The 24,465-nt window shown below is 39.2% G+C and overlaps 1 protein-coding gene across 8 annotated transcripts in view; it reads right to left on the bottom strand.

Annotated features, from left to right (window-relative positions):
- rock2a (rho-associated, coiled-coil containing protein kinase 2a) overlaps positions 1 to 24,465 on the bottom strand; it is a 73,807-nt gene that overhangs the window by 13,063 nt on the left and 36,279 nt on the right. For all 8 annotated transcript variants that reach the window (XM_069198798.1, XM_015351573.2, XM_015351581.2 and 5 more), the window contains exons 7-25: positions 24,166 to 24,304; positions 17,752 to 17,843; positions 14,242 to 14,401; positions 13,513 to 13,576; positions 13,081 to 13,092; positions 12,319 to 12,407; positions 11,372 to 11,420; positions 10,117 to 10,252; positions 9,638 to 9,729; positions 8,804 to 9,050; positions 8,075 to 8,181; positions 7,578 to 7,737; positions 5,815 to 5,975; positions 4,783 to 4,967; positions 4,165 to 4,234; positions 2,562 to 2,665; positions 1,349 to 1,535; positions 805 to 898; positions 213 to 307 (exon numbers count right to left, since the gene is read on the bottom strand). In XM_069198798.1, the coding sequence (XP_069054899.1) occupies positions 213 to 307; positions 805 to 898; positions 1,349 to 1,535; positions 2,562 to 2,665; positions 4,165 to 4,234; positions 4,783 to 4,967; positions 5,815 to 5,975; positions 7,578 to 7,737; positions 8,075 to 8,181; positions 8,804 to 9,050; positions 9,638 to 9,729; positions 10,117 to 10,252; positions 11,372 to 11,420; positions 12,319 to 12,407; positions 13,081 to 13,092; positions 13,513 to 13,576; positions 14,242 to 14,401; positions 17,752 to 17,843; positions 24,166 to 24,304 (2,243 nt within the window). The remainder of the gene's footprint in view (positions 1 to 212; positions 308 to 804; positions 899 to 1,348; positions 1,536 to 2,561; positions 2,666 to 4,164; positions 4,235 to 4,782; positions 4,968 to 5,814; positions 5,976 to 7,577; positions 7,738 to 8,074; positions 8,182 to 8,803; positions 9,051 to 9,637; positions 9,730 to 10,116; positions 10,253 to 11,371; positions 11,421 to 12,318; positions 12,408 to 13,080; positions 13,093 to 13,512; positions 13,577 to 14,241; positions 14,402 to 17,751; positions 17,844 to 24,165; positions 24,305 to 24,465) is intronic.

The raw sequence follows: 24,465 nt of genomic DNA, 5'->3' as shown, positions 1-24,465 counted from the left end.
TCCTTTATTAAATAATGTCATCTTATAACCAAAAGGATATGGTTTTAAAATTTTAAACTCTTTTTAAAATTAATAAACCATTAACACCACTGAGAAATAGTGGATATCTGCATCTGAAATTCTTCACAATTTGGAAAGAAGAAGTATCTTGTCCTGTTACAAATAAAATGAATTTCGCTTTTAAAAATAATGCAGTTTCGATCTGCTCCCACCTGCGTCTTCAGTGTTCGCTCGCTCTGTAGCTGCTTCTCAAACTGAACCTTCGTCAGTGCCATCGAATGCTCATCTTCCTTCGCCTTCTGTAGTTCTGTTTAAAACACAAGCGGGGAGGGGGGAGGGTCTTAAGCTTTCACCAGAAAAACACTACGTATGCATCCCATAAACTTTCAGTCACTGTGGTGACCTTACAACATCAAGCTGAGTTGGAGCCTAACCTGGCAAGCAGGCCAAGGCAAGACTGCACCCTGAAAAAGACACCAGCCAAAAACAGTGCAGACACACATATACTCAGCAGTCAGTTTAGACATGCCAGTTATCCTGGACAGCACGTTGTTGGACTGGAGGAGGAAAACGGACAAGCAGTAGAAAACCCATGATACATAGGGAGAAAATGAAACTTCAACACAGAGACAGACAGGTTTGAACCCAGGACCCAGGAGCTGTTAAGTGGCAGCAACACCCACGCTATCATGCCACCTCGCACATCTTACTTTTCAAAACTTAATATTCATTCTGAAATCAGTGTATAAGCCAGAGAACTTCACTGACCAATGGAAAAATTACAACTATCTTTGAAATACTCACGTTCCTGAGTTTCTTTCAACCTGTTGTTCAGCTCTTCTTTCTCATTGGCCAGATTGGCCACATCACTGGTTAAGGTCCTGTTTGCTTCCTCCAGCTAAAGGGAGAAAAGCAGTGAAATGCAACAGAACCCTCTTCTTTAACAGCTGTGGAAGCATGACACCACATTTCGAAGAAGTTAAGTATGAATGCCTGAAAGGCTCACATCAGCCTCATCCACTATAATGACTACATGCACGCTATAATGACCTTAAAAGATTTAGGAAAAGCAGTCTGCATACAAAGGAAACCGTCAGGATACCACTGTACATGTATTTGTGAAGCAAAAACGGTGGCTCAGCTGAATCTAGTAAACATGGGAGACATTTTCAGATGGAAAAACTTTTAGAAGGACCTCAAATAAAGATTATGGATTCCTTATTTGACAATGTACACACCAGGTCACTGACTCAAGATATTTCAGACTTCTCCCGTGCCTACACATAATACTAAAGAAAAAAGTGGGTTGATCCAGCTGAAATGTTTGTGTAATCAGCATCTTACTCACCGATCCTATGGTAGCATCCTTTTCAGCCAGCTCCTGCTTATGCCGGGCCATCATCTCTTTAATCTCCAGCTCCTTCATGATCTTCTCCTTCTCCAGGTCGGAGTACTGCTCCTCTGCGATGGAGCGAGCCAGCTGCTCCGAGTCCGCCTTGGTCAGCGTGATCTCCAGCTGCGCCGCCAGCGAGTCTCTGAGAGGACGCACGACAGTTTGCACAGGTCAGAAAAACTGCAGCATGACCACACTTCCAAGAATCATCCCCAATGCGATAAAAACAAGCACACATCTCCCAAGAAGTGGCATAACAATCCGACTGTCCTTTCTTTCGTGCTGTTCCAACTCTGGTATAGAGGACATGACCTTCATTACTGTCTACTGTGTGCCTTCAGTGCTTCAGTTTCCTTCATGTTTCTACTCATCCATGAGCAGGAAATCGCTTATTCCAGATTGGGGTCAGGACAACCTGGAGCCTATCTCAGAAGTACAGGCCGCATGGTGAGACAACATCCAGGATGAGACCAGTCCACTGAAGGACACACACATAAGGGACAATTTAGAAATGCCAATTAATATTAATGTAACCAGCATGTCTTTGGGAGGTGGGAGGAAAGACGATTACCTAAGGAAAACCCATGTGAACATGGGAGAGAACATGCTGTCAGCACACAGACAGCACCCCACTCTGGAATCAAACTCAGGATCCAGGAGCTATGAGGCAGGCTCTAAAAACTTGCTTTATATTCGTATTTTTGACTATAGACTCCTTCTGTCACAACAAAACTATTTTATGAGCCTAATTACCAAACAACAAATCTCTGATCATCAAAAGTTGTATTCAAATACTTTTGTTCTTTCAACATCAATAGCGTCCACACTCTGTTTACTTGGCCCAAAAGGTCACACAGAACTGCCTTTATTAATAAAATTCATACTATACTAAGTAGATGTTCATGGGAAATGATCAGAGCTCATTGTAAAAATCTCAGTTTAGACTCCACTGTCCCAATACTTTGAGCACACTGTACATAGTTTTCCTAGAAGCGTGGGGGGGTTTCCTGGTTCAGGAATCTAGTGTTTCATCAAAGTAAAAACAATTGCTATTGTTTATTAGTTTGACCTACATCTCTCCTGTGGCAGAGAATATACCAGACAGACTCCTGACACTGCAATCATGACCAATGCAAGCAGACTTGACTTCAGCCCATACAATTATTACCTCTCGTCCTGCAGTTCCTGAAGTTTCTGTTGCATTTCTTTGCACAGTTTGTTCTTTTCTTCACATTCTTCCTTTAGCTCTCGAACCTGGGTCTTATACAGGGTCTACAATAAACAAGAAGCCATATTTTGATTCTGAAAATGAGGAGTTTCAAAGTCTATATTTGATCCTTTGACTATTCATCTGAACAAACAATGGTGTCTGTTCTTGTTTAGAAAATATTTTTCTTCTCAGTTTGAACTGTTCTTTTCAAACGTTTTCCTTGGCATGACATACGTCAACAGGAACAGTGAAAGATGGGTTTCTCTAATCTCATTTAGGCAGTTGGCTGGCTGTCATTCAATGAAAGTTGCTCTTAGTTTACTGAAACTTTTAGCCTGGATCTGAATGAGAAGCAGTTTTACCATGGACAAAGGAAGTTAGGAGAGACTAGCAAAGCCCAGAAATTCTTGCTTCCAGGCCAATTAAATTCTGAACACGGTGCTCCATGTAAATCTCTGGCTGAGATCATAGTTCTGTGTGAAGTGGCACACAACGGTAAACAGCGCCATGACTTCAGGAAACAGATTTGTAAACACATAGCACTTTGTGTATAAGAATGACTTCAGGGACACATTTGTCACTATGTATACCATGTCAATATACAATGCTTGTAACAATTCACGAACAAGAATCATTTTGTGGCACACACAGTGTAACACGATATTAGATCAATTGCTTTCACTGTTTTAAATTTCATTACTAGTTATTAGGACTACATATTATAAACAATAAGTGACTGATGTGGCAAACTTAAAAAGGTACAGTACATAGCTCAATGAAAGTCAGTAATGTTCCACGATGTATAACAGTAGTAATAATAACAGCCATGCTGGATTCAAATGTTGTTATAATTTTTTTCCATGTTGAATGTTTGAAGTCTTAGGCACTTAGCTAGGCAAATGGGAAGTTTCAAAATAAAAGGAACAAGTCTAATTATGTCATCCACTCCTCAGAATTTTGGGTTATAAGAATAAGATTCTTTACAAATCAAAACAAATCTTATAAAAAGAGTGCTCTGTATCTTCAAATATGAACTGGGAACTAGTCTGTCACCATGTCCCATTGGATAAAATAGAGAAGGAGTGAATATGCCAGGTTTATGGGACAGATTTCAATTATGATCCAATATGATTCTTATCCACATAATTATATCAGGCATTAAGGACAGAGGTGGAATGACAAAGAGAAGAAAACTGAACTGAGTTGCCTGCCCACGGTCTTAAGATCATGGCAAGTTACATCACTAACCTGTCTTTACAGGTACAAAATGTCAATCCAAAATGCCTGTGTATTACCATGTTTTCATTCCACCTTTGTGCTAATTTTTTATTGAGCATAATTGAGCTAATTTTAAATTTAACGGATATCAAAGATCTTCAGCTGTGTTGACTGAAAGAGACCTAGAGCCCCTGCTGGAGCCTGGCTCTTGAGGACTGAAGTTTTGCACCTACGCTTTACATGAAATACGGTGAAGGAGTTCAGATGTTCTGTAGAGGGTTATGGAATTCAGATGTGTGCTGAAGTGGGATAAAGCACGACAGTCAGCAACAAGAGAAAGTACCGAAAAATACTGCTCGGCTTCCAGCTGATCTTGCAGCTCTTTCATCTGCCCATCTGCATCCTGGCGCTCCCTTAAAACAAAAAACAAACGCCACTCAGGAAGAAGAGCTACACGACCAACCGAAATCCAGTCACACTTACCAGGTAAGGACAAGATTTCTTATATATTTCAATATTACAGCATGGGGACTGCACACATTATCTCCACTTTTAAAATCATACCTTCATCTTCTTTTTTATAAAGGTGGAAGACCATCTCATACCAACTTTCCATCCAGAAAAAAATGATCAAATCTAGTCACTTAAACTAACGCCCTAAAAGCAAAATATACAAAACACTTGCTAGTTCATGTCTTAAAGCTCATCCACAACTGGCAGTAGTACAATCCACTTACATAAAAAGTATTTCTATTATTCCTTTTGCCCTTCTACAAGTATTCTACGAAGAAGGAAAAGAAATTACATGACTACATTTATCCTTCAAGCATCAATTAGAAACAACCGTACACCATGTTCCTCCTTTACCTAGAGAAACAAGACATGATGAAAACACCCATGTCAAAAAATGTACTTGATTAAAGAAAACCTGAAGTGGTAACGTCTCAAAGAGGTTTCATACTTGCGCAGCTCGCTGTTCTGCTTCTCCAGGCTCAGCTTGATTTCCAGGAGGTGGTTGATCTCCTGCTTCAGCTGCTTCTCGGACATCTTCAGCGCATTGACTTGCTGGCTTTGCATCTTAAGATCGTTCTGGGTCAAGCTGCGCTTTTGCGTCTCCTGCTCGATCTTCAGAGTCAAATTCTTCACCTGCAGAAGACCTTTTTCCGATTAGGACACAGACAGACTTAATGTGCCAAAGAAACAAAGACTTTTTATGTGCTTTATATTAGGCTGATACTTTAATCATTTTAACTGCCTTTCCCAGTTAATTAAAACCAGCATCCCATGGAATCTCATGTGTTTCCCTTATGGCAGAACAGGACATACCATAAGTAGTAACAATTTCAAAATGTGCTATGAGTCCAAGGCATGGGATTCATTCACTTCACTATCCCTACTACCTGACAGTAATTCTTTATTTCACCCTGAATTCAGTTCTGGCCTGTGAAATAAAGCTTGTTACTTCCTTGTAGGATTCAATTATCAGTTAAATTAGCATAGATTTTGCACTAACATTCTGGGTCCAGACCGATCGATTCTGATATTGATATGGTTTCCCAAGAAATCGAGAGAGAATAATTCTAGTACCGTTACTAAAATGCCATTACAAAATATAAATCTTTGCCATTTCAGATCCTATGCTTCCAACAGTTCAAGGAAAGATTACAGAATATTTATGGTAGCTGACTTACCTTTGACAGAGGTGATCTGTAAAACAATCTCCCGAAGGGCCTATACAACATTTTACATTCGAGCGAAAATATAGTTATCGCTGGATTGTGTGGCTGACTTTTGTTCAGGTTTACGTGGGACAGACCAAGAAATTAGTTGATTTTGTCAACTTTTCAACCTAAATTGAAGCACCAAATGTGCTTAAAACACAAATACCTGCCAGTTCTACAGTGTTACAGTAATTACAAAGAGACAAGTAAGAGGTGTACATTTGATCATAACGCTCTCTGCTCAGTAGAGCCAGGAGGAGTAAAGGACAAACCTCTTCCGTCAATTTCTCCTTCTGCCTCCGAAGCTCCTCCAGTTTCTGGTGAGACTGCTTGAGATCGCAGTCTAGCATGGAGCACTGTTTCTCCACCTCCAGCAAGATGTTCTCCACCTTCATCTTCGACGATCTTTCCTCCTGAAGTTTCTTTTCCATCTCTGGATGAAACAAGGGGGACATTTAGCTAAATTTCTCATTGTAAAGTAAGGGGTGAAATGAGCTTGGATTCTAGATAAACTTTTAACTTCAAACCCCCATCAACCATCAACTGCCCAGTCTTTGATGGACAGAGGCTCAAAAGCTTCAAGAAAAATAACATTTGAACATTTGAAACTGGCCATTTAGTTTAATCTGGGCTCACTTAATCAGAAGACAACTTTGTATTTATAGTCTTGAGTTATAAAATACAGATAGACACACCTGATCTATGCATGTATTTCGTATATGTGTAATAATATTTCAGTAATAGTCCTTATTAAACTGAAAATGTAAGCCAATAAAATACCTTATACTAAAGACAGAAGTAAGAAGCCATAATGAATGACATGGGCAACCACTGCACAGCATCTGAAAGAACGCCAGACTTTACTACAAATTTAATTTGATACAGAACAGCTGGTAAAATTTTCCATTTTCCTGTGGTTGGGATGTATACGAAACATGTTAGCCATTTATAAATCATAAAAATTGATTAAAAGGCCAAAACTGTGCTGTTTGTGAGCCAATAATTAAACCCTTGCTGTAAAAAGGAATCTTTCTTACTTTGTTACACATGAGTAACCAGACCTTCTCATAACTGTGATATTTGGGTTCCAGCTTTGATGCAATGTTCACAATTGCATTAACCTTATTTCAGCTACAATTTACACCACATCAATTTAGTTAAGTGATGCTTAATGCAAAGAGCATAATTAGTAACACCATATGTCATCATTAATAGGGGCCTAATTAATTTCCATCAGGTAATTCTGTAATATTAGGTCAATACCACAATTACCTGCAGCATATCAGGATCGCATTTCAAAACAGAATTGATTAAAACACTGCCTCTCTGTTTGACTAAATCTCGGCACAGCACAACTCAGTTTTTCTCCTGACTTCCCTCTAAAACTCTAGCCTATAACTCTCAACTACTGGCATAACCAGGTATTAATCTTTACCAATCAATATCTTTCTGTGTAACATCTCTGAGAAGCTCAATTTCTTTTCAAAAATAAAACTGCTAGAGAAAGAGAAAAAAAAAGTAAATTAAGCTACACCCTATTTCTCCTTTCCTGCAATGACACAGATAGACCACACAAATGAGTTATGAGTTGATATGTATATAAATAACAATTGACACAAACATGCCGAATAACAAGAGACTGAACTGACAAAGAATTTGGCTTATTTTGAACTTGTTGAAGTTCACAGAGGAAACTGAATAACCAAGCTATAGTGAAGTATCTTGAAAAGAGTCACAGACACAAGCTTCTGGGATTCCTCTGATAACTGACCTCACAAAGATTTTTATTTAAAATGGAGGATACCCAAAGCACATTATCCCATGTTATGTGAAATAACAGTAGAACGTTTTTTTATCATTTGGGGTTTATTAAATACAACCTAATTTCCTGCAACCCAGCCCCTGTATTAATGAAATACAGGACGAGTAGAGGTTTCAGAATTTAGGGTAGATCCAACTGGTTATTACTTCACTACTTTCTGCAAAACCAGAGTCAGCTGCATATGTTTTACTTCAGAGGGCCCTATTCATTTACCTTTCATTGCCTCGGACTTTGCTTCCTCTATGGACTCGTAAATCTTGTTCTTGTCAGCAAGTCGAGCTTTTGTAGCTTTGTGCTCTGCCTCCTCTTGTTCCAGGCTCTGCTGTAGCACTTTCAATTTGTAGGTCATGTCGATCTCAATGTTACTCTTTTCCTGCATGTGGAGAAATCATGCGTAACATGTCAGGCCAGGAAAATGGAAAAGACTACCGTGAAAACATACAGCACTGTGTGGTGTCTTCCAAGGTCATCGAGTTCTATCATTAGAAAAGCATTCCAATTGCAGAAGTGCCCCCAGAACAGTCTACTAGAAGGCATCAAACGTTTCTCCAGATGGAGATTTAAAAAAGGCAAAAAGGAAAAAAGCAATTACAATACTCATTTGCTGCTTTCCAACGCCAGTAAACTAAGATAAACCAATTATCAAATCTCTAGTGAAACACTGGACCAAGTTCTCAAGGAGCTGTGCAAGTCGCACAGTAAATTGTCACCTTCTCAAAGTCAGTCAGCCTCTCATGCAGTTGTCTCTTCTCCATCTCTGCTTTGGACAACGAACATTTCACATGCTTGAGCTCATCTTCCAGACCAGAAATTCGCCCTGGTAAAGCACAACAATTCATTTCTATTAGATTTGTTTCACTTCTAATAGCACAATCTAATAGCAGTAAAATGTTTTAATAAGTTGCTTAAGAACAACACATGTCACAGACTGTCCGCAGAAGCTTCATCCATGAACATTATAAGGTGGACGGGGAAAGTAAAGCAAAGATCACCTGAATCTACGCATCTGAAGCGATCATCTAAAACCTCGGATTCAGAAACAGGTTTACATTACTTTAGATTATTCTGACCAAATAAAGGCTTCATTAGCCCATGCAATTGTGCCTTCAAGAAATTACACCTCATTTTTCCCCCCCAACATAAAACAAAAACCAATTATACACGTCGTAAAATTATTTTCCAACAGTAGATGGCTACAGTGTACCGATATGTTCTACCAGAAATTTAAAATGTGAAATTCATATTTAGGCATTACATCAAACATCTCCATTTAGCACTGACACTCTGAAGCTGGCTGAAAGTGAAATAGCTGCCTTTCTGCAGCCGAAAATAGTGCTGAACTTTGCTTTCTCATTAGATAAAAACAGCTTACACTTACTTTGCATAATTAATGTGATTAAAAACTATCCTGGCCGGACTAAGGCAGGAGTGGCAAATACCTTGTAAGTCACTTATGATCTCTGTTCCGTGGTTTCGATCCCGCTTCTCAGACTCCAGGGCTGACTGCAGGCTGATGAAGTCCTTTTCGAGCTTTAGTTTAGCGTTTTCTAACATGCAGCATTTGTCCTGCAGCTCGCGGTTGTTTGACTCCAGCTGCTGGGTTTGTTTAGTCATCTCCGTCTGGGTCTTCCTGAGTCTGGCTGCAGTGTCCGACTCGGTGCGCAACAATGAATTCACTTCATCCAGCTGAACAGGGACAGGAGTGTACACTCGTCAGCGACATGGACAGAGACACACACTGCTTTCCCAACTGCCTAAACTCACCAGACTTAAAGCAAAAAGACCAGATACCACAGTCTCTCTCTTGGCACATACATGATACATGGGTGTATTGCTTTATTTCCATGTCGAAAAAGACTTGAATATCAAGCTGTACATGCATAAAAGACTGTTTTGAAATATTTACAAAGTGATCATTATTGTATCAACATTTCGCAAGATCAGCCTTTAAGCATGACAAATGCAAATAAGATGTTTTCCCATAAAGCTGTATTGACTCATCTATTTACTGGGCAATGACAAAAAAAAGATCAAGAGTGAGATTTCAGAAGGCTTATAAAACAGAAAAACTATAGTATTAGATGATCTTTGATTATTTTTATGACACATCATACTTTAATGGTTTGATATTTTTCTCTTTGACCACTATAGTAAGTATAGTACATGCATTTGCAAGTATACAAAGGAAGCACTGAAATTAAATAATGTCTGTATAATTTATAGCCACACAAATTTAGAAGTTATGTAGGGGATGAGCTTCTGGAGCTACACACCTGTCTTTGTAGCTGTATGTTCTTTTCATTTGATATTTGCGAGTTCTGGTTCCTCTTTTTCAAATCTTCAAGTTGATCCCTTAAGCTGTTAACTGTAAAATAATCCATTGAACACCTTTTTCAAGAGTTATCTAGTAAAAATCAAAGGTGCACATTACAAAATCCTTAACTGGTTCAACTGCCTTTGTTCTCAGCCTTTAGAATCCATAACTGTCTGACAAGCGAATGTCAGAACTCTGGGACTGACAACCTTGTTGTACCACAAAACGCCAACAACATGCCTCAAGCCTGATGAGTTTCAAAGGTCTCTTGTCATTCGCGATTTTACTGCTCTATTATTAAAACGCAACTCAAAGAATTACGGCCTATGACACTCTAAACATCCTGAAAAGCAAACAAACAAAGGGAGATTATGCCAGTCCTGCACTTTGAATTTTGGCATCACTAAAAACAAAATCGCATAAATGTCATCTTCATACCGTCGTTTTCCAGACATCGTTTCTTGTCTGCCTCATTCTCGGCTTTCCTTTGGTATTCTACATTCTTGTGTTGCAGCAGAGCCTTTTCCCTTTCTAGCTGTCTCAGGCTGGACTCCAGGTGTTTTCTGGAAGTAATCTGAAGAAAAAAAGGCAGCAATACAGAGTGCTAAGAAATTACCTTAATACAAATCCATAAAGTATGTCAAGAAAACATTTCCCAGAGACACTTCTGGAAATTATCCCTCAATCAAACACTGCCTCTCATCCCAATTAAGCTGGAAGTATAACTTTTCTTTGACGTTCTAAACATGCTTGAGCTCATCTTCCAGACCAGAAATTCTCCCTGGTAAAGCACAACAATTCATTCATCCATCCATTTTCCAACCACTTAATCCAGTTCAGCTTTGTGGGGGAGGCAGAGCCTATCCCAGCAAGCACTGGGTGCAAGACATGGTACACCAGTGCCAATAGATGCCAGGCACACATACACACAAAAACACACTCACACCAGAGCCAATTTTCCCAGAAGTCAATTAGGCTACCAGTTTGAATTTGGATTGTGGGAGGAAGCCGGAGCACCCAGGAGAGAAAATGCACACTCTATGCAGATAGCACTCCTAATTCGGAATTGAACCCAGGGCCCCAGTGCTTTGAGGCAGCAATGCTAAACACTGCACCACAGTGCCACCTTTAACACTTAGTCTTATCACCGATATAGGATCACTGATAAGTAGCTGGATAAAACCCATCAATACCTCCCCTCAGAACTGTAGATCAAAGAATTACTGTGACTGAAAGTTAATCGATTTTCTTAATACAAATCTGAACCCAGAATCTTCATCAAGATATGACTGTTCAAGCAGCACGCAGATGAGCTTCCCAGACTGTCTTCACTCTTTGTGGAATTACGTAGCAGTATTTTCTAAGAGACAGTGAAAGGTTTCTGGCATTTGACACTCAATGACATCTTTTTCTCATGAACAGCCACTGTGATTCAGTCTCGGTTTTCAACAACTAAGCAGTGTCATGAATACCCACTTCCATAAAGGTTTTGTAAAATGAAGCCAATTAGTCTTTCTTTTCTCCCTTCAACTCACTAAATAAAAGGAGAAAATGCAATACAATTTTTGCTAAATATATAGGACAACAATGCACATTCTTTTGACAGTGGGTTCACTGGGCACATCCATTTTATCTCTATATTAATTATGTTAATGACTACTAATAGGTTTTTAAGTGGGTTAAAAAAATGTACCTCTTCATCCAGCTCTTTAGAGACTTTTTCAAGGCGGCTACAGGCAGCTCTGATGAATAAAAAGATTTCACACATTAAAGGATGGAACATCAACTTGGAGTAGCTGAGTTGTCTTGAATGTGGAAATAAATGAAAACATGAAAACAGATTGAAAAGTTAAGCTCAATCATTAGGTTTAGAAAAAGAAACACCATGGGCCACTGCTTGCTGCAAGTATAGTGCTTGCCATGTACAGTACTTAAAATTACAAGTCAATTTCCTGGACTGCTTTGTGCATTATTTATGCCAAGTCTTTTGCAAACCATTAGGGACAGAGAAGCAAAAGAAAAAAATGCTGTCTTTAAAATTTTGATTTCAAAGAATGTTTTTTACATTCACTAATACATTTCCCTTTGGCTCTCTCTTTCTAAAAATCAAAAACCTGCTGGCAACATAATTGATTTCCAGAGCCCACTGTGGTCTATTTGGAAAAGAAAAGCATTATTAAGAAACACACAAGCAACAGAAAAAGTGTAGCGTGGTAGATTATTAGCCACAATAGCAGTAATTTGGTATTTCCTTCAGTATTGGACTCAGTGCTTAGAAACTGACTCATAATTTAGGTCCTGCTAAAAAGGGTTTTATGGTCCATCTTTGAAACTACATCCTTGACTCAAGAAATGTGCCAGAAATGTGCAATAACGTTTCATGAATAGAATTCGGATCCCCAATACATAAATATAGCTATAAACATAAATAGAAATTCAGCAGTATAGTTCCAGAGCTGAATAACACAAGAATACAAGCCACTAGACATTAATATCTAATGTTGACCGCACAGATCCATAAAATAACGTATCTTAGAAAAGTACTTTCACACTAATAATGGAGAAAAGTACATGCAAAATACAGTAACAATGAATACCACAATGATTTCTGCCTGCATTTTTAATTTTATGCACATTTACCTGCACTTGTGATCCAGTTCATCTTTGGATTGCATTTCATTATTGAGCTGCTCCTCCAACTGATGAAGCTTTTTCTGTAGCTGGACCGACTGCAACAATACAAAATGCATTACAAGTATTTTAAGGATCTACATAATGGGTCTGCCTTCAGCAACTTTCACTTAGTATATACACTGCTAAGGCAAATCAAATAAACCTATTTATCTTTTTTCATTGATACCCCCAAGGCTGGAACAATACGGACACATTGCCATTCTCAAGAGTTTACACTGCTGGTGAGCTTTCTCCATACGGCAACATAACTCCTGGTTGTAAAGGCAGCCAGATACCCACCTTCTGAACCAAGTAATGAAATAAAACAAAAAAAACACTAAACCCTGCAAATCCCTGTTAAGGAAACTGTACGCCCCCATAATGAGGCAAATGCAAAGTTTGCAAAAAAGCCTACATTCCTCCTTTTTCTTCTGAGACTCATTAATTTTACCTGTTGGGAAATTGTATAATTTCTTTTCTACACACTAATATATCATGTTAAATGTGTCATTCGACTGATTTTTGCAGTTGAGACCATGCTGTGCATGCTGTAAATGCATACATTCCTTCAACTCAGCCACTGGCTCAGCTAGTGACACAGTTAATAAAATGACTCTCTCTGAAGTGCCCAGGGTGTCGCAACAGCTTCCATATGTATTTGTTTACACCATCTTTCTTAAATATTTAAATTAAGTACAAAAAAGAGGGCAAGTAAAAAAAGTTACTTACCGCTACACTGTCCTGTAAAAATGAGAAAAATAAGCATTATTCAGTTAGGTTTTACTGCTAGATGAAAAGGTCATAATATTTGAACCTTAAAGGATTAGAACCATATTTTCTAAGAAGAGGAAAAGCGTTTTAAAACTTAAATGATCCTAATCGCCCCTTTACTCAGATAAAGTGTACTGTGCTAAGACTGAACTTGTCATCTTCCAAATCAGGATGACCCACCGAAATGAACAATTCATTGAATATGCAATTTTACAATTACCTCTCAATTTAACTACTTGACTCTTTACATCACATGCAATTTATTTTTCACGGGACTATGCAAAGACAACCTGAGCTGAATACAGCATTAGGCAGTCCATCTAGCAAATGTGGCTAAATGTGCTAACAGGCGGTTAAGCGGAACTTAAGTCTCAAACTTAAGGTACCCACCTCCCCTTTAATAGATGTTCTATGCTCATTTTCTACAGCGGACGGATTTGAGTCACTTAGCAACCTGCAGAAAAGAAACAGCTCTTTTATTTAAAATCTGGAACACTGTGCCAGCCATACCAATCTTTTCCAATGCCCTCAAATCTTAATCTCCAATGACTCCTTCACTGGATAAAGCCAAATCCATTCAGCATCAGCCCAGTCTTTCATTCAAAGACAAATGCTCCCTTCAATGACTGAATTTTTCATACTTGCTCCCAGCTCAAAGTCTTATGAACCCCTACAATGCAGTGTTTTTCTTCTGTCGCTCTTCTGTCAAGATATTATTGGACAAGGGAAAGTTATTCAAAACAAAAACTGTGCTCTAAATGAAGAACTGCCCTCCGTTCTACCTTTGTTCCACAAATCGAGTCAAATATTGTCTGTATTTACAACTACAACGTGACATAAAAACCACAGACAGCCTATCACAGCTGGTGCGCCAATATCGGTTTTTGACACAAGAGTCCAAGCGCACCTCGTGCACGCCAAGCAGAACTCCAGGGCCCTATCCAATCGGTTCAAGTCTTAAGTGGGTCTCTGCCTTATTTGTGGGAGATGATCTTGTGATTTCTTTGCTTTGTGGAATTCTGCATCAAAAAACATCTGTGCAAGGCCGCAAATCCCTTCAGCATGCAAAAAGAATATTACTACAAAAGTCATGTGTCAGAAGAAGGAAGGAACACTTACTGATCTTCCCTGAAGTAGGTGAATCCTATGAAAGGCAGCTGGTTCCCAACAAAGGCTTTGGGGACAGGGAAGGTTTCCACGTCCCCCTTGTCATCTTCAATTTCATCAAAGTTGCTGGTGTCAATGTCGCTACTCAGCTCTGGCACTACAGGGGCTACAGCTGTGGGCAGCACAGGCAATAATTTAACCACCAATGAACTAGAGCCTCTCAGGATGTTTTTCAGCCATCATGTTTAGCAATCAAACTCCTGTTCCATAGCAGTTTGAGCCATGCCAGGTTTTGGAATCTGCAACCCATTATTAAAAACGGACGGATGAAGCAAAAAAGCAATATGGCAAGTATATTATTTTCAAACAAAGTATCATCCGATACTCATGAGGGGGAAGCTTCGTTGCGAAATTAAAAAACGTATAAATCTATAAGTTTTGGCTTCAGAGCCACACAGCTCAGAATTCTGCTGCTCTGAAAAGCCAGGCTTCCAGCCATGGGAAAATACCAAATGAGCTCGGTTACAAAGTAATGTGTATTTATTGGACTGCCCATGCTATATTTAAATCATAGTTTACAATTTTAATTGCTCATAAGAATTACAGCAACAATGGGTCTTTTTTCTACTGAGTTGATGTCTACAACCACAATTAGTGTAGACATTTAGAGTCACAGAGATGCCTATAGGAGGTCTTAAAAGGTTCAATGTCACTGCAAACGCCCAGGATGAAGTGTTCATACTGTATGCAGGTTGAGACAAAATATAAAAACAGGTTCTACGCTACCTCACAAGAGTGAAGAGATGACAGCTTTTGCTTGTTCAGAATGTATCTGTATTTTAGTTCTACTTTTTAAAATACAATCAAAAGTCAAATTTAATTGTTCAAAGGAAAAACGAGGGCTTAGCATCTAATCCCATCTATTAAAAGGTTCCGTTGTGCGGAGGTACTGTATGTTTCACTTTGGCGTCAGTGGTGTTACGTTGTCTGTGCTGACCTTTAACACTGGATATACTAATAAAAAAGTGCCACATATGTAAGAAATTGTGGTTGACAGCCTGTAAAAACACAGTCAAGAACAAATAGAGATGAATCTGGCTTGGCTAAGAAGAGTCCATGGGTAGAGTTGGGCACTCTGGAATTGGGTACTGCATCATTTGTAATGAAATTGTAGTATATGGTGGCAACTGAACCAAAGGCCTCAAGAAGACAACCACTCTTTGACCAAACTCAACCATGACATCAAGCCAGAAGAATTTTTGGAAGTAAAGATGAGGTCTTCTATTACAGGGTTGAAGAGCTAATTGTAACTAATTTGTCCCTATATAGTTTTCATTAAAAATCACACTAGAAATAGTGTAGAACTAGTAAAGTTGTTAGTGTAGAATGTTTTCAATGTTTCTATGGCAATTGTAAATGCTGTTGTAAGAATTGGGTAACATTTACTAAAACAATTGATTTTTTTTCTCCAGAAAGGTGTCTGTTATTCTATTGCACAGAAACATTTCTAAAGATTTAGCCAATAAACTGTTCACACATAGTGCTTGCTTGCTACTGGAATCGTTAATATAAGCTGAGCAAATTATGACATGCATCTTTATAAGAGTCAGTACTCGCTTGTAATTTTAAAAACAAGTATTTTTAGTTCAACGACAGGTCTCTTCATAAAATCCTTGCTGATGGAGCTGTCAGGGTGGAAACGTAGTCTGTATTGGAGAAACCTGCTCAAAATAATGTAGCATGCGTAAAATATTTAGTCTCTGGTGGCAGATTATTTAATTCATAAAATGGAACTCAAAATGCCAAAAGTGGAAGAAAGAAAAACACCACAGAACTTCATATTAATAGGTGTCCAAAGAGTGCGACTCATATGTGACATAAGTTTTGCAATGTCAAAAGGTTCCAAAAAAATAAAAATTTTAAGCATATGATTTCCTATTGGTGGCAGCAAACATTGATATATTTAAGTAAACTGAATAAAACTACAGAAAACAAGAATGTAAAACTTTGTTTGTGGAAAACTGAAGACTGGAGAGGGTTACAGTTGCAATACATTAAATTTCAGTATCACTACATTAAAAAAAGACAACTGAACTTGTCACATCACAGCTGAAATAAAAAAAAGGAAACTAGAGACACATTCCTGGTGATCTATACAAGAAGTTTGATGACTCACCATTACCATAACAGCAAGTAATATGATTTTAAAAATTGTTCTGTACATACAGTATATTATGATTAATTGCTTTTAAACAGCTATACTACAGTACTCTGACCACCTCTGATACAGTAATATTTTAAAACAATTTAAGATTTCCAAACACAGTGGCAATAAGTCTTTTAAAGATCAGAGGTAAGCTACTGACACTGGCCTCTTTGCCAGATTTCAAAAAGCTTCATTATTTGCAGTATGTTTAATTTGAAGTACTAGTTAATGCTTCAGAGGAATTCTATTTGTCTTGGATGCCTGACAGATACATTTTGCTATTACTCTGTAATATAAATAGACTGTCTTCAAGATGAATTACTATTCACAGCTCAATATGCTGATGTTTTCAGTTACAAATGACTTTGGTTTCTTTATCATTAATTGCTCTTGAATCAATACAAATCTTTGTATTTAACTTGGATTTAAGCTCTACACATGTGCAACTGCACTGAATATTAGTAGAAACTGATGTAATATGGAACGTGTATAATATTAAACTTTTATCTCGATATGGATGAAATGTACTTAACTCAAAAATATGCTGTTTACTAGCACTGAGTTTGTTGTGTTGTAGCATGTTATTGTTTGGGCATACTAAAAATTCTTTCATTTTCCATGCCTCTTACAATAAATGCTTCTACTTCTGAATTATCCCTATGAGAAATACTAAAACTCTGTGGTGATCTACGATCCTTCATTAATTAAAAAATCATTTTAGAACTTCAGTTAAATACAGATTAATAAAAACATGGCGCACATCAGATTGCCAGCAGCACATTTGTTTTATAAAAAGATGCAAGAGCTTCACAGAGGTTGAAAATAACTGGGATGCACTGATTAAAATTCTCATACCCAGCAATCTATTTTCAGTCACCCTGTCATTAGAGCTCCTCTGCACCATGTTCCTATTAACAAGACTGCATGCTGCATGCTGTGCACACAAACTACGGTTCCGCAAAGCTTTGAAGTGGTCTGTCCCTCTTTAGGTACAGATGTCTTACAAATATGGGAGTTTGGGGGGGAAAAAAGCATTTCCTTGCGATAGCACACTACCATGAAGCAGAACCAAACCAGAGGATATTTAGGCAAGATTTGAGGAAAAAAACAACAACAAAACATCAGTATGGACCGAAATTTAAAATCGGAATATGGGAAAAAATAAATATTCCATGTTTCAAAACCGCTTGCGTTTGTTAATTAATCTGGCTGTGTCCAAACCCCAAAGATTAGGCAAGGCAGAAAACCACACAGTAGCTTAGTAAGTAATGAAACTCTGAAGGAAAATAGTCAAGAACTCCAGCAGTGTCACTTACTCTCACGTATCGTGTCAAAGGTCCACTGGTCGTTCTTGAAGAAAGGGTGGCGTTTTATTTCTTCCACTCCACTGCGTCCAAGCCGCACCTCCCTGCACACAGCAACAGGTCCAGTTATCATCAAGCAGCTCGTCCTCGGCGACAGCACATCGCCCCCTCGCCACCGACCGGCTTCGACCAGCCCGGCCCGGCGCCTTCGCTTTCCACACACCTGACTCTCCCAGGGGACAAGCCGGGTGCAGGGAGAAAGGAAGAGACAGAGGAGCGACGTGCGTGTGTGGAGAGGTGGTGTGAGCACGACCCTCCGGACGACACAAGTACAAGGGCTGTTCTCCTGCTGCCGAACAGTCCTTGCTCCCCACCTTCCCTCCTCCTCTTGATTTACAAGGACTTTTAAAACCCAGCGCAGACTTTTCTACGCTGGAGGAAAAAAAAAAAATGGATGGAGCTCCGGAGCCTGCCACGTGTGGTGAAAACTAGATTTTAGCTTAAATACAGACAGGGAGGGAGCACTCCAATAGAAGCCAAGGGATCAGCTGCGAATCTGAGAAAGTGGCCAAACCATATGACTGCCGCAGGGCGCAGTTTACAGGGGGTGGGAGGTGGGGGGGTGCTCAAGATGTGTACCATGAAGGCTGGCAGGGCTTCATTCGAGTCCTGTCATCCCATAATAAAACAAAACTGTGAAACACTTCAAACGCTCCAAACACAGTTACCTTCAGAATTTGACAAGCTAATAAGGAGTTAGTCTGAGTCAGCAAGACTATGGTAACAAAAGAAGGACCGTTTACTTTTTTTTTTAAATAGAGAACTAATCATACTTCTTATTCGATCATTAATGGGCTCAGAAGTTAGGATGATACAGGTCTGGGCACGTCCCTGCCTGCAAACAAAACACAGAAGCTTATTCCTTCCCCTCTCGATTTAAGTGCCTGAATGCGCAACGTGTGTGTGTGTGTGAAGAGAGCATCTGTTTTAAATAAATCCCCAGAGCACTGAAGCTAATGTAAACAGGAAGACAGCCACACGTGGGAGATGTGCTCGCAGCCCACGTAAACGGCGCCTCGCTCTTCCCTCCTCTCTCCTCTCCAAGCCTCGGCTTGGGCTCCTGTGCCCTCATGGCTCACTACAGGGAGCTCTTTCATGAATGGCATTTCCTCAGGAATACGCAGTCCATCACGCACGGCCTCTATCTCGAAGGCTTCACCAGCACAAAGCCACCTTTCTCTCTCCCCTACAGCAGACCGCAGTGCAAATATGACGCGCTTCCACAGACACTGCATTGATCTAGGGCTGGCGAGAACTCATTTGCATTCCCCGAAGCAGCCCCTCATGAGGCTAGAGAAACCATGAAGCTTTATGGCAAACCTTAAGGTTAATATAACATCGGTATATATATATAACACAGCTTTAAGTAACCAGAGATCCTTAATAAACTCAGAGCTTTTATCTCACATATCACACACTCATAAGATAAGATCACTTTATTGGCTATATACAATTTCTTGCATTAGGAGTTTTTTTTCTTTTTCACATACCCCAACTTGTTCTCCATGGGACACAGAGACAGGGAGAGAAGCTTGGGGCCAGACATTTATACAGCGCCCCTGGAGCAGCTGGGGTTAAGGGCCTTGCTCAGGGGCCCAACGGAGTAGGATTTCTCTGCCAGCCACGGGATTTGAACCGGCAACCATCCAGCCACAGGCGCAGATCTCAGCCACAGAGCCACCCCACCACCCCCTTAAGTAATATAGATCACCTGAGTACATTAATAGTCCACCAGAATAAAGTGTGCAGATATACCATAGTGTTTAAAATAAAAATACAAAACCGAATATTTTATATATATTTTATGGTTGCATGTTCATATCTTATATAGACACCATATAAATGTTAAGAGCAAAATACGTTTTGGAAGAAAAAAATAAGTTTTGACTTTAAAGGCAGTTAAAGACACAATTAAAAAGGTTGATATATGAAATCATACATATTCATATTAAATCCTGAATCCAAAGTACACACACTTCATTTCAGATGACTTGACATCCTCTAATGTACTGTAGGTTTCCCTAATGAAGTGTTAAACAATATTATAAGACTATCTGGGAAAGTTTTTAACTGCACTAACCGATTATTCCAGCCGCTGGAACACTGCTCCTACCCAATCATGGCAGCATAAGCTCTCAACTCACTTTGAAGCAAGAATCATCCATCTAAATGACTGTTAGAAGAACCCACCATGAAATACCAATTGCAAGATAAATACGATTCTTTAACCATGCCAAGAACTGCAAATTACTTTTAGCTTTCTGTAGCTGGTTGAAACGCAACCGAGAAGAAAAGACAACAATGTCTGTTCCCCCCATCCAATAGGGTCTGCTTCACCATGGCAACTACAATGGAAGATTTTTTATTTTCCTCCCAATTTTGCTTGGCAATGGTATTTGGATGTCATTTACTCATGTTAAAAAAGAACTGGTCTTTTCAGTGTCTCTATGAAGTAATTTCAAATATAGGCCATAAATTCCACGTTTTTATAAGCTCATACCTCCAGTTTTCTATTGCATTCTTACAAAATCAGGAATCACTAACTGGGAATCAGTTTTGCTTGCTGCTACACCTCCTCATATGGCACAACTCGAGACCAAGTCTCCCATCGGGGTGCCGCAATATTGTGTGCAACCATGCAGGGTTTTGCATGAAACTGGAGGAGCGATGCATCTAAAAGCACTGCAAACTCACCGACGCTGGACAGGTCCCAGGGGTCCCTGTTGCACTTTAAACTGAAGACACCCTATCCAACACCTCACCAAAAACATCCACATAAGACCAGTCTGCAAAACATAGAAGGCCATTCGGCCCATCTTGCACATTTGGTAATTAAGTGAATTTAAAATGTCATCCAGACATTTCTTTAAGGCTTTTGGTCTCGCCTGGCTAGACAACCACCACTCTTTGAGTAAAGAAGCCTTTCCTGTTCTCTAACCTCAATGAAGTCGCCAGCTGTACCCCCCTAGTACAATAATGTGAAACAGTCCTCTGATTTGAACCCTTTGTTCTAGACTGAAGAGATCTATTTCCCTTAACTAGTCTGTATTTTCCAAGGGGGCTGAGACCAGAAAACATTTTTCAGGATTACAGGCCCTTCTTAAACCGAAACTGAACAGTGTTCTAGACGAGGTCCTACAAGTGCATTGTTGAGCTTAAATCCACGAAAGTTATGTTTCAATTCCACATTTTTGCTGCGTCCACACATTGTCTGAATGAGGTTATACAAGAATGTCTAAACAGCCAGATCCCATTTGTGTGTAACCTCCCTGCTGCTCAGAAGCACCCATGTAAATTGTGTCATATGTGTTCCTGCTACCAGTGTAGATCACTTCACACATATTGATGCTGATCTTCATTTGCCACAGTGTCAGCCCAATCCATCATTTTGTCCCAAGTCTTCATGCCAAAGCCTTCTCTATCACTGGTATTCAGTCCTAGTGTTCTTTTACTGCTGTAATAAAGGAAAAGGTGCTTCACATTTTGGTTTCCCACTATTGCAATATTCTTTCCTCTCCACTTCTATGTCTTTGGAATAAGTCCATTCTGAGCCTGCAACATTGTTTTTGAAGCACAACCATCTTTCTCTATTGACACTGTATCATCTGTTTCCAGTTCACTGCTTGTAAGCTCTGCCTCATTCCTTCATAGCTTGTTTTTCTAAAATTATAAACCCTAATTTTAGATACACACTTATATCACAAGATACCATATTATGGTCACAATTTCCAAGTGGTTCTATCATGTCCATTCCTTTAATTATATCCTGGCTGTTTGAAAATTTTAGGTCAATATGAACTTCATCCTGGGTTCATTATTCAATAACATGGTGCCTTTACAAAACTGTGTAAAGAAGCAACCATTAACCTTTTCATTTCAAGCTTCTGTGTTCTCCAATACAACACCCCAATTTGTGTGTGGAATGTTTAAATCTCCTTGTTATATCACATCATGTTTGCTACGTACATTCCTGATCTCATCGTACTTGCTACTTGCACCCCACATCTGCATTAGGTGGTATTTACCCATTTAGTACATATAGATTTAGTACATATAGTGAGTGGACGCTCATTTAATTCTCTAGCTTGCACGGTTTTGTAGGCTCTTTGGTAGAGACATTTTTATGGATGAATTGATATCTATGAGTAAATTTTACTTAATTTTCTTTTCAGATGGCCTATCCCTACTATTTATATTAATTCCAGAACAGATATTTTAGTTTTTATCATACAAATAAAAAATGGTCAACAAGTTTTTCAGTACTTTTAAAGCTTTAGTTTTTTAGTGGTCTACCATGCCTGTTGGATCATGCAATCCTGCTACACTCTCCCAACAGCTTGAAGTGGGCCTGCATTAGGATTAGCAATTCCGCATTCCAAGCAGGTTCCTCACACCTTGGGCCACTCAGATGTTCCGGTTTTCTACTTAAACCAAGTAAATCGGCTTTTGATTGCAAAAGTCTTTTGATCCTTAATGTGATTCAAAATAAAAAAGCAGACATCACTGGATAAATTAATACGGTTTGCCTCAATCATGCACTCCCAAGTATTAAGATCAACATGCAATGATGTTTATAAAGGAGAATAACCTGAAAACAGAAACTAAAAGCACCAAAACAAAACCCCAAAACTATGTCAAGTAAAAGTCATTGGTACATTTTCTTCATTATTCTTCCAAAATATTTGAGAACATGCTTTCTTTTGGGCCAAGACGCTGGTCCTGCAACACAAGACAAGATAGAAGCTACTGGGAAAGCCGATGCTGAGTTAACTAATAAAAATCTGGGCAAAGCATACTGAAGATGTTCATAGCAAAGCATGTGTTGTACACAACATGCCTGTCTGACAAGAGCAGAGTCTCTTACAATCCCCAGTCTATAACCCCGCCACAGGAATTGGACAGAGACCATGACAGGGGTAAAATAACACTGCTAAATAGCAAATGGCCACGTGGCCAGTTTTGTGCTACACAGTTCCCACTGCTTAAGCTAGGTATATTTGCTTAAAAGCATTTTTTGCTGGACTGCCAAAATTTGACAGGAGGAAGACAAAATAAGGGGAATATACAAGTGGAGAGATTTTGTTAATCATCCCAGAGGAGCACTGAAAGATCCACTTAACTCAGAGGCTCCATTAGGACAATAAAGCACCCTTGTGTTAAAACATAAATAACATGACCTCTTACACAACACAAGAGTAGGTGGTTACACTGCACCTGAGCTGTTTATTAGATGAGAACTCAACACTGGCTATGTAAACCCGCTGATTTGGTTAGTAACATTCAAGCCTAGATTTATCCATCACCCAGAGACAGGGCCTGATCCATAGCACCTCAAGTCATCTTGAGCACTTCCAGAGGCAGCCACACATGGCCAAGAAATGCTTCACAGGCCAGGTGGTGTTTGTAGCAAGACGTTCCAGCTCCGGAAGTTCTGCAGTTCTTTTCTTTTTTCACTCTTGACCTTTCCATCACTTTATTAGTGATATTCTTTCTCATCTATCAATAAGACTTTACCCCCAGTGTTCTCAGAAATCTACGAAGAATTCCGAAATTAAGAGAAACATTATCGGCTTATGTATAAGAGTCTATACTTAATGGGAGGTGCATCAACATGCAGTGACACAAAATATATGACCAATGCAACCAAGATGTTCATCAGGAGAATAAAAGCGTGAAATCTCAAATTGGCCAAACCAATCTCCAGACTTAAATTAAAATCAACATGCCTTTTACACGCTGAAGAAGAAATTCAAAGTACCGCAAGAAAGAAAAAGTACCTGCACCAAAGGCTTGGAAAAGCAGCTCAAATGATTATACAAGGAGGACGAATTCAAAGGGTTGGAGATTTAGTGCTGTCTCAAAGAGAAATGCAACCCAATACCAAGTACCACTTTTACGCTGTAACTGAATGTATGTGCCCCAACTGTACTTGAAGTGAATGCGCCCCAAAAACAAGTTACACGGCTGAACACAAAGTACATTTTTGTTTAAATATGGATGGAATTATAAAACATATAATCACATTTCGGATCAGGTACAGTACTCATTCATAAGAATATAAGAAAGGTCCATCTAGCCTGTTTGGTAGTTAGTAGTGCAATAATCAGAGAACTCAACAATATCCCCAGTTAGCTTGTTCCATGTCCTCATCACCCTATTGAAGTTTTGTGTACTTTCATATTATTTTCACGATCACCAAAACTAACTGCTTGACTATAAAGGAAATTTTGACTTTGGTGTCCGGAGACTTTTGGAGGATGCAGTATGAGGTGGCATTAATGAACCGACGAAACCAGGACAACAAAACATTTTGTGTGGCTTTGCAAAGGGGCTTTTGAACAGTGTCCTGAAGTAGACAAGACTCACCTATCGGTTAAGAAGGCACAGATAAGATTTTTGGCATCTTCTGAGATTTCAACATCATCCGGAAAGTTCAAAGAGTTCTTGTGATCCATAATTTTACTGTACGTTCCCACCAAAGAATCGGCATAAAATGGAGTATCGCCTACAGGAGAATATATGGGTAATATGTTAGACATTTTTCATCGGTGACCAACATGTTCTGATTAATATCTCAAATTATTAATACAAAAAGACTGAGGTTGAACTGGAAAATCACTCAAGCTTCTGTGCATCTGTAACCACTGAGATATTAAAAGAAACCAT

The sequence above is a fragment of the Lepisosteus oculatus genome, chromosome 2 (assembly GCF_040954835.1).
Source record: "Lepisosteus oculatus isolate fLepOcu1 chromosome 2, fLepOcu1.hap2, whole genome shotgun sequence".
NCBI lineage: Eukaryota > Metazoa > Chordata > Actinopteri > Semionotiformes > Lepisosteidae > Lepisosteus > Lepisosteus oculatus.
Note: the sequence above shows the minus strand (reverse complement) of the source record. Positions and strands in the feature narration are given on the sequence as shown.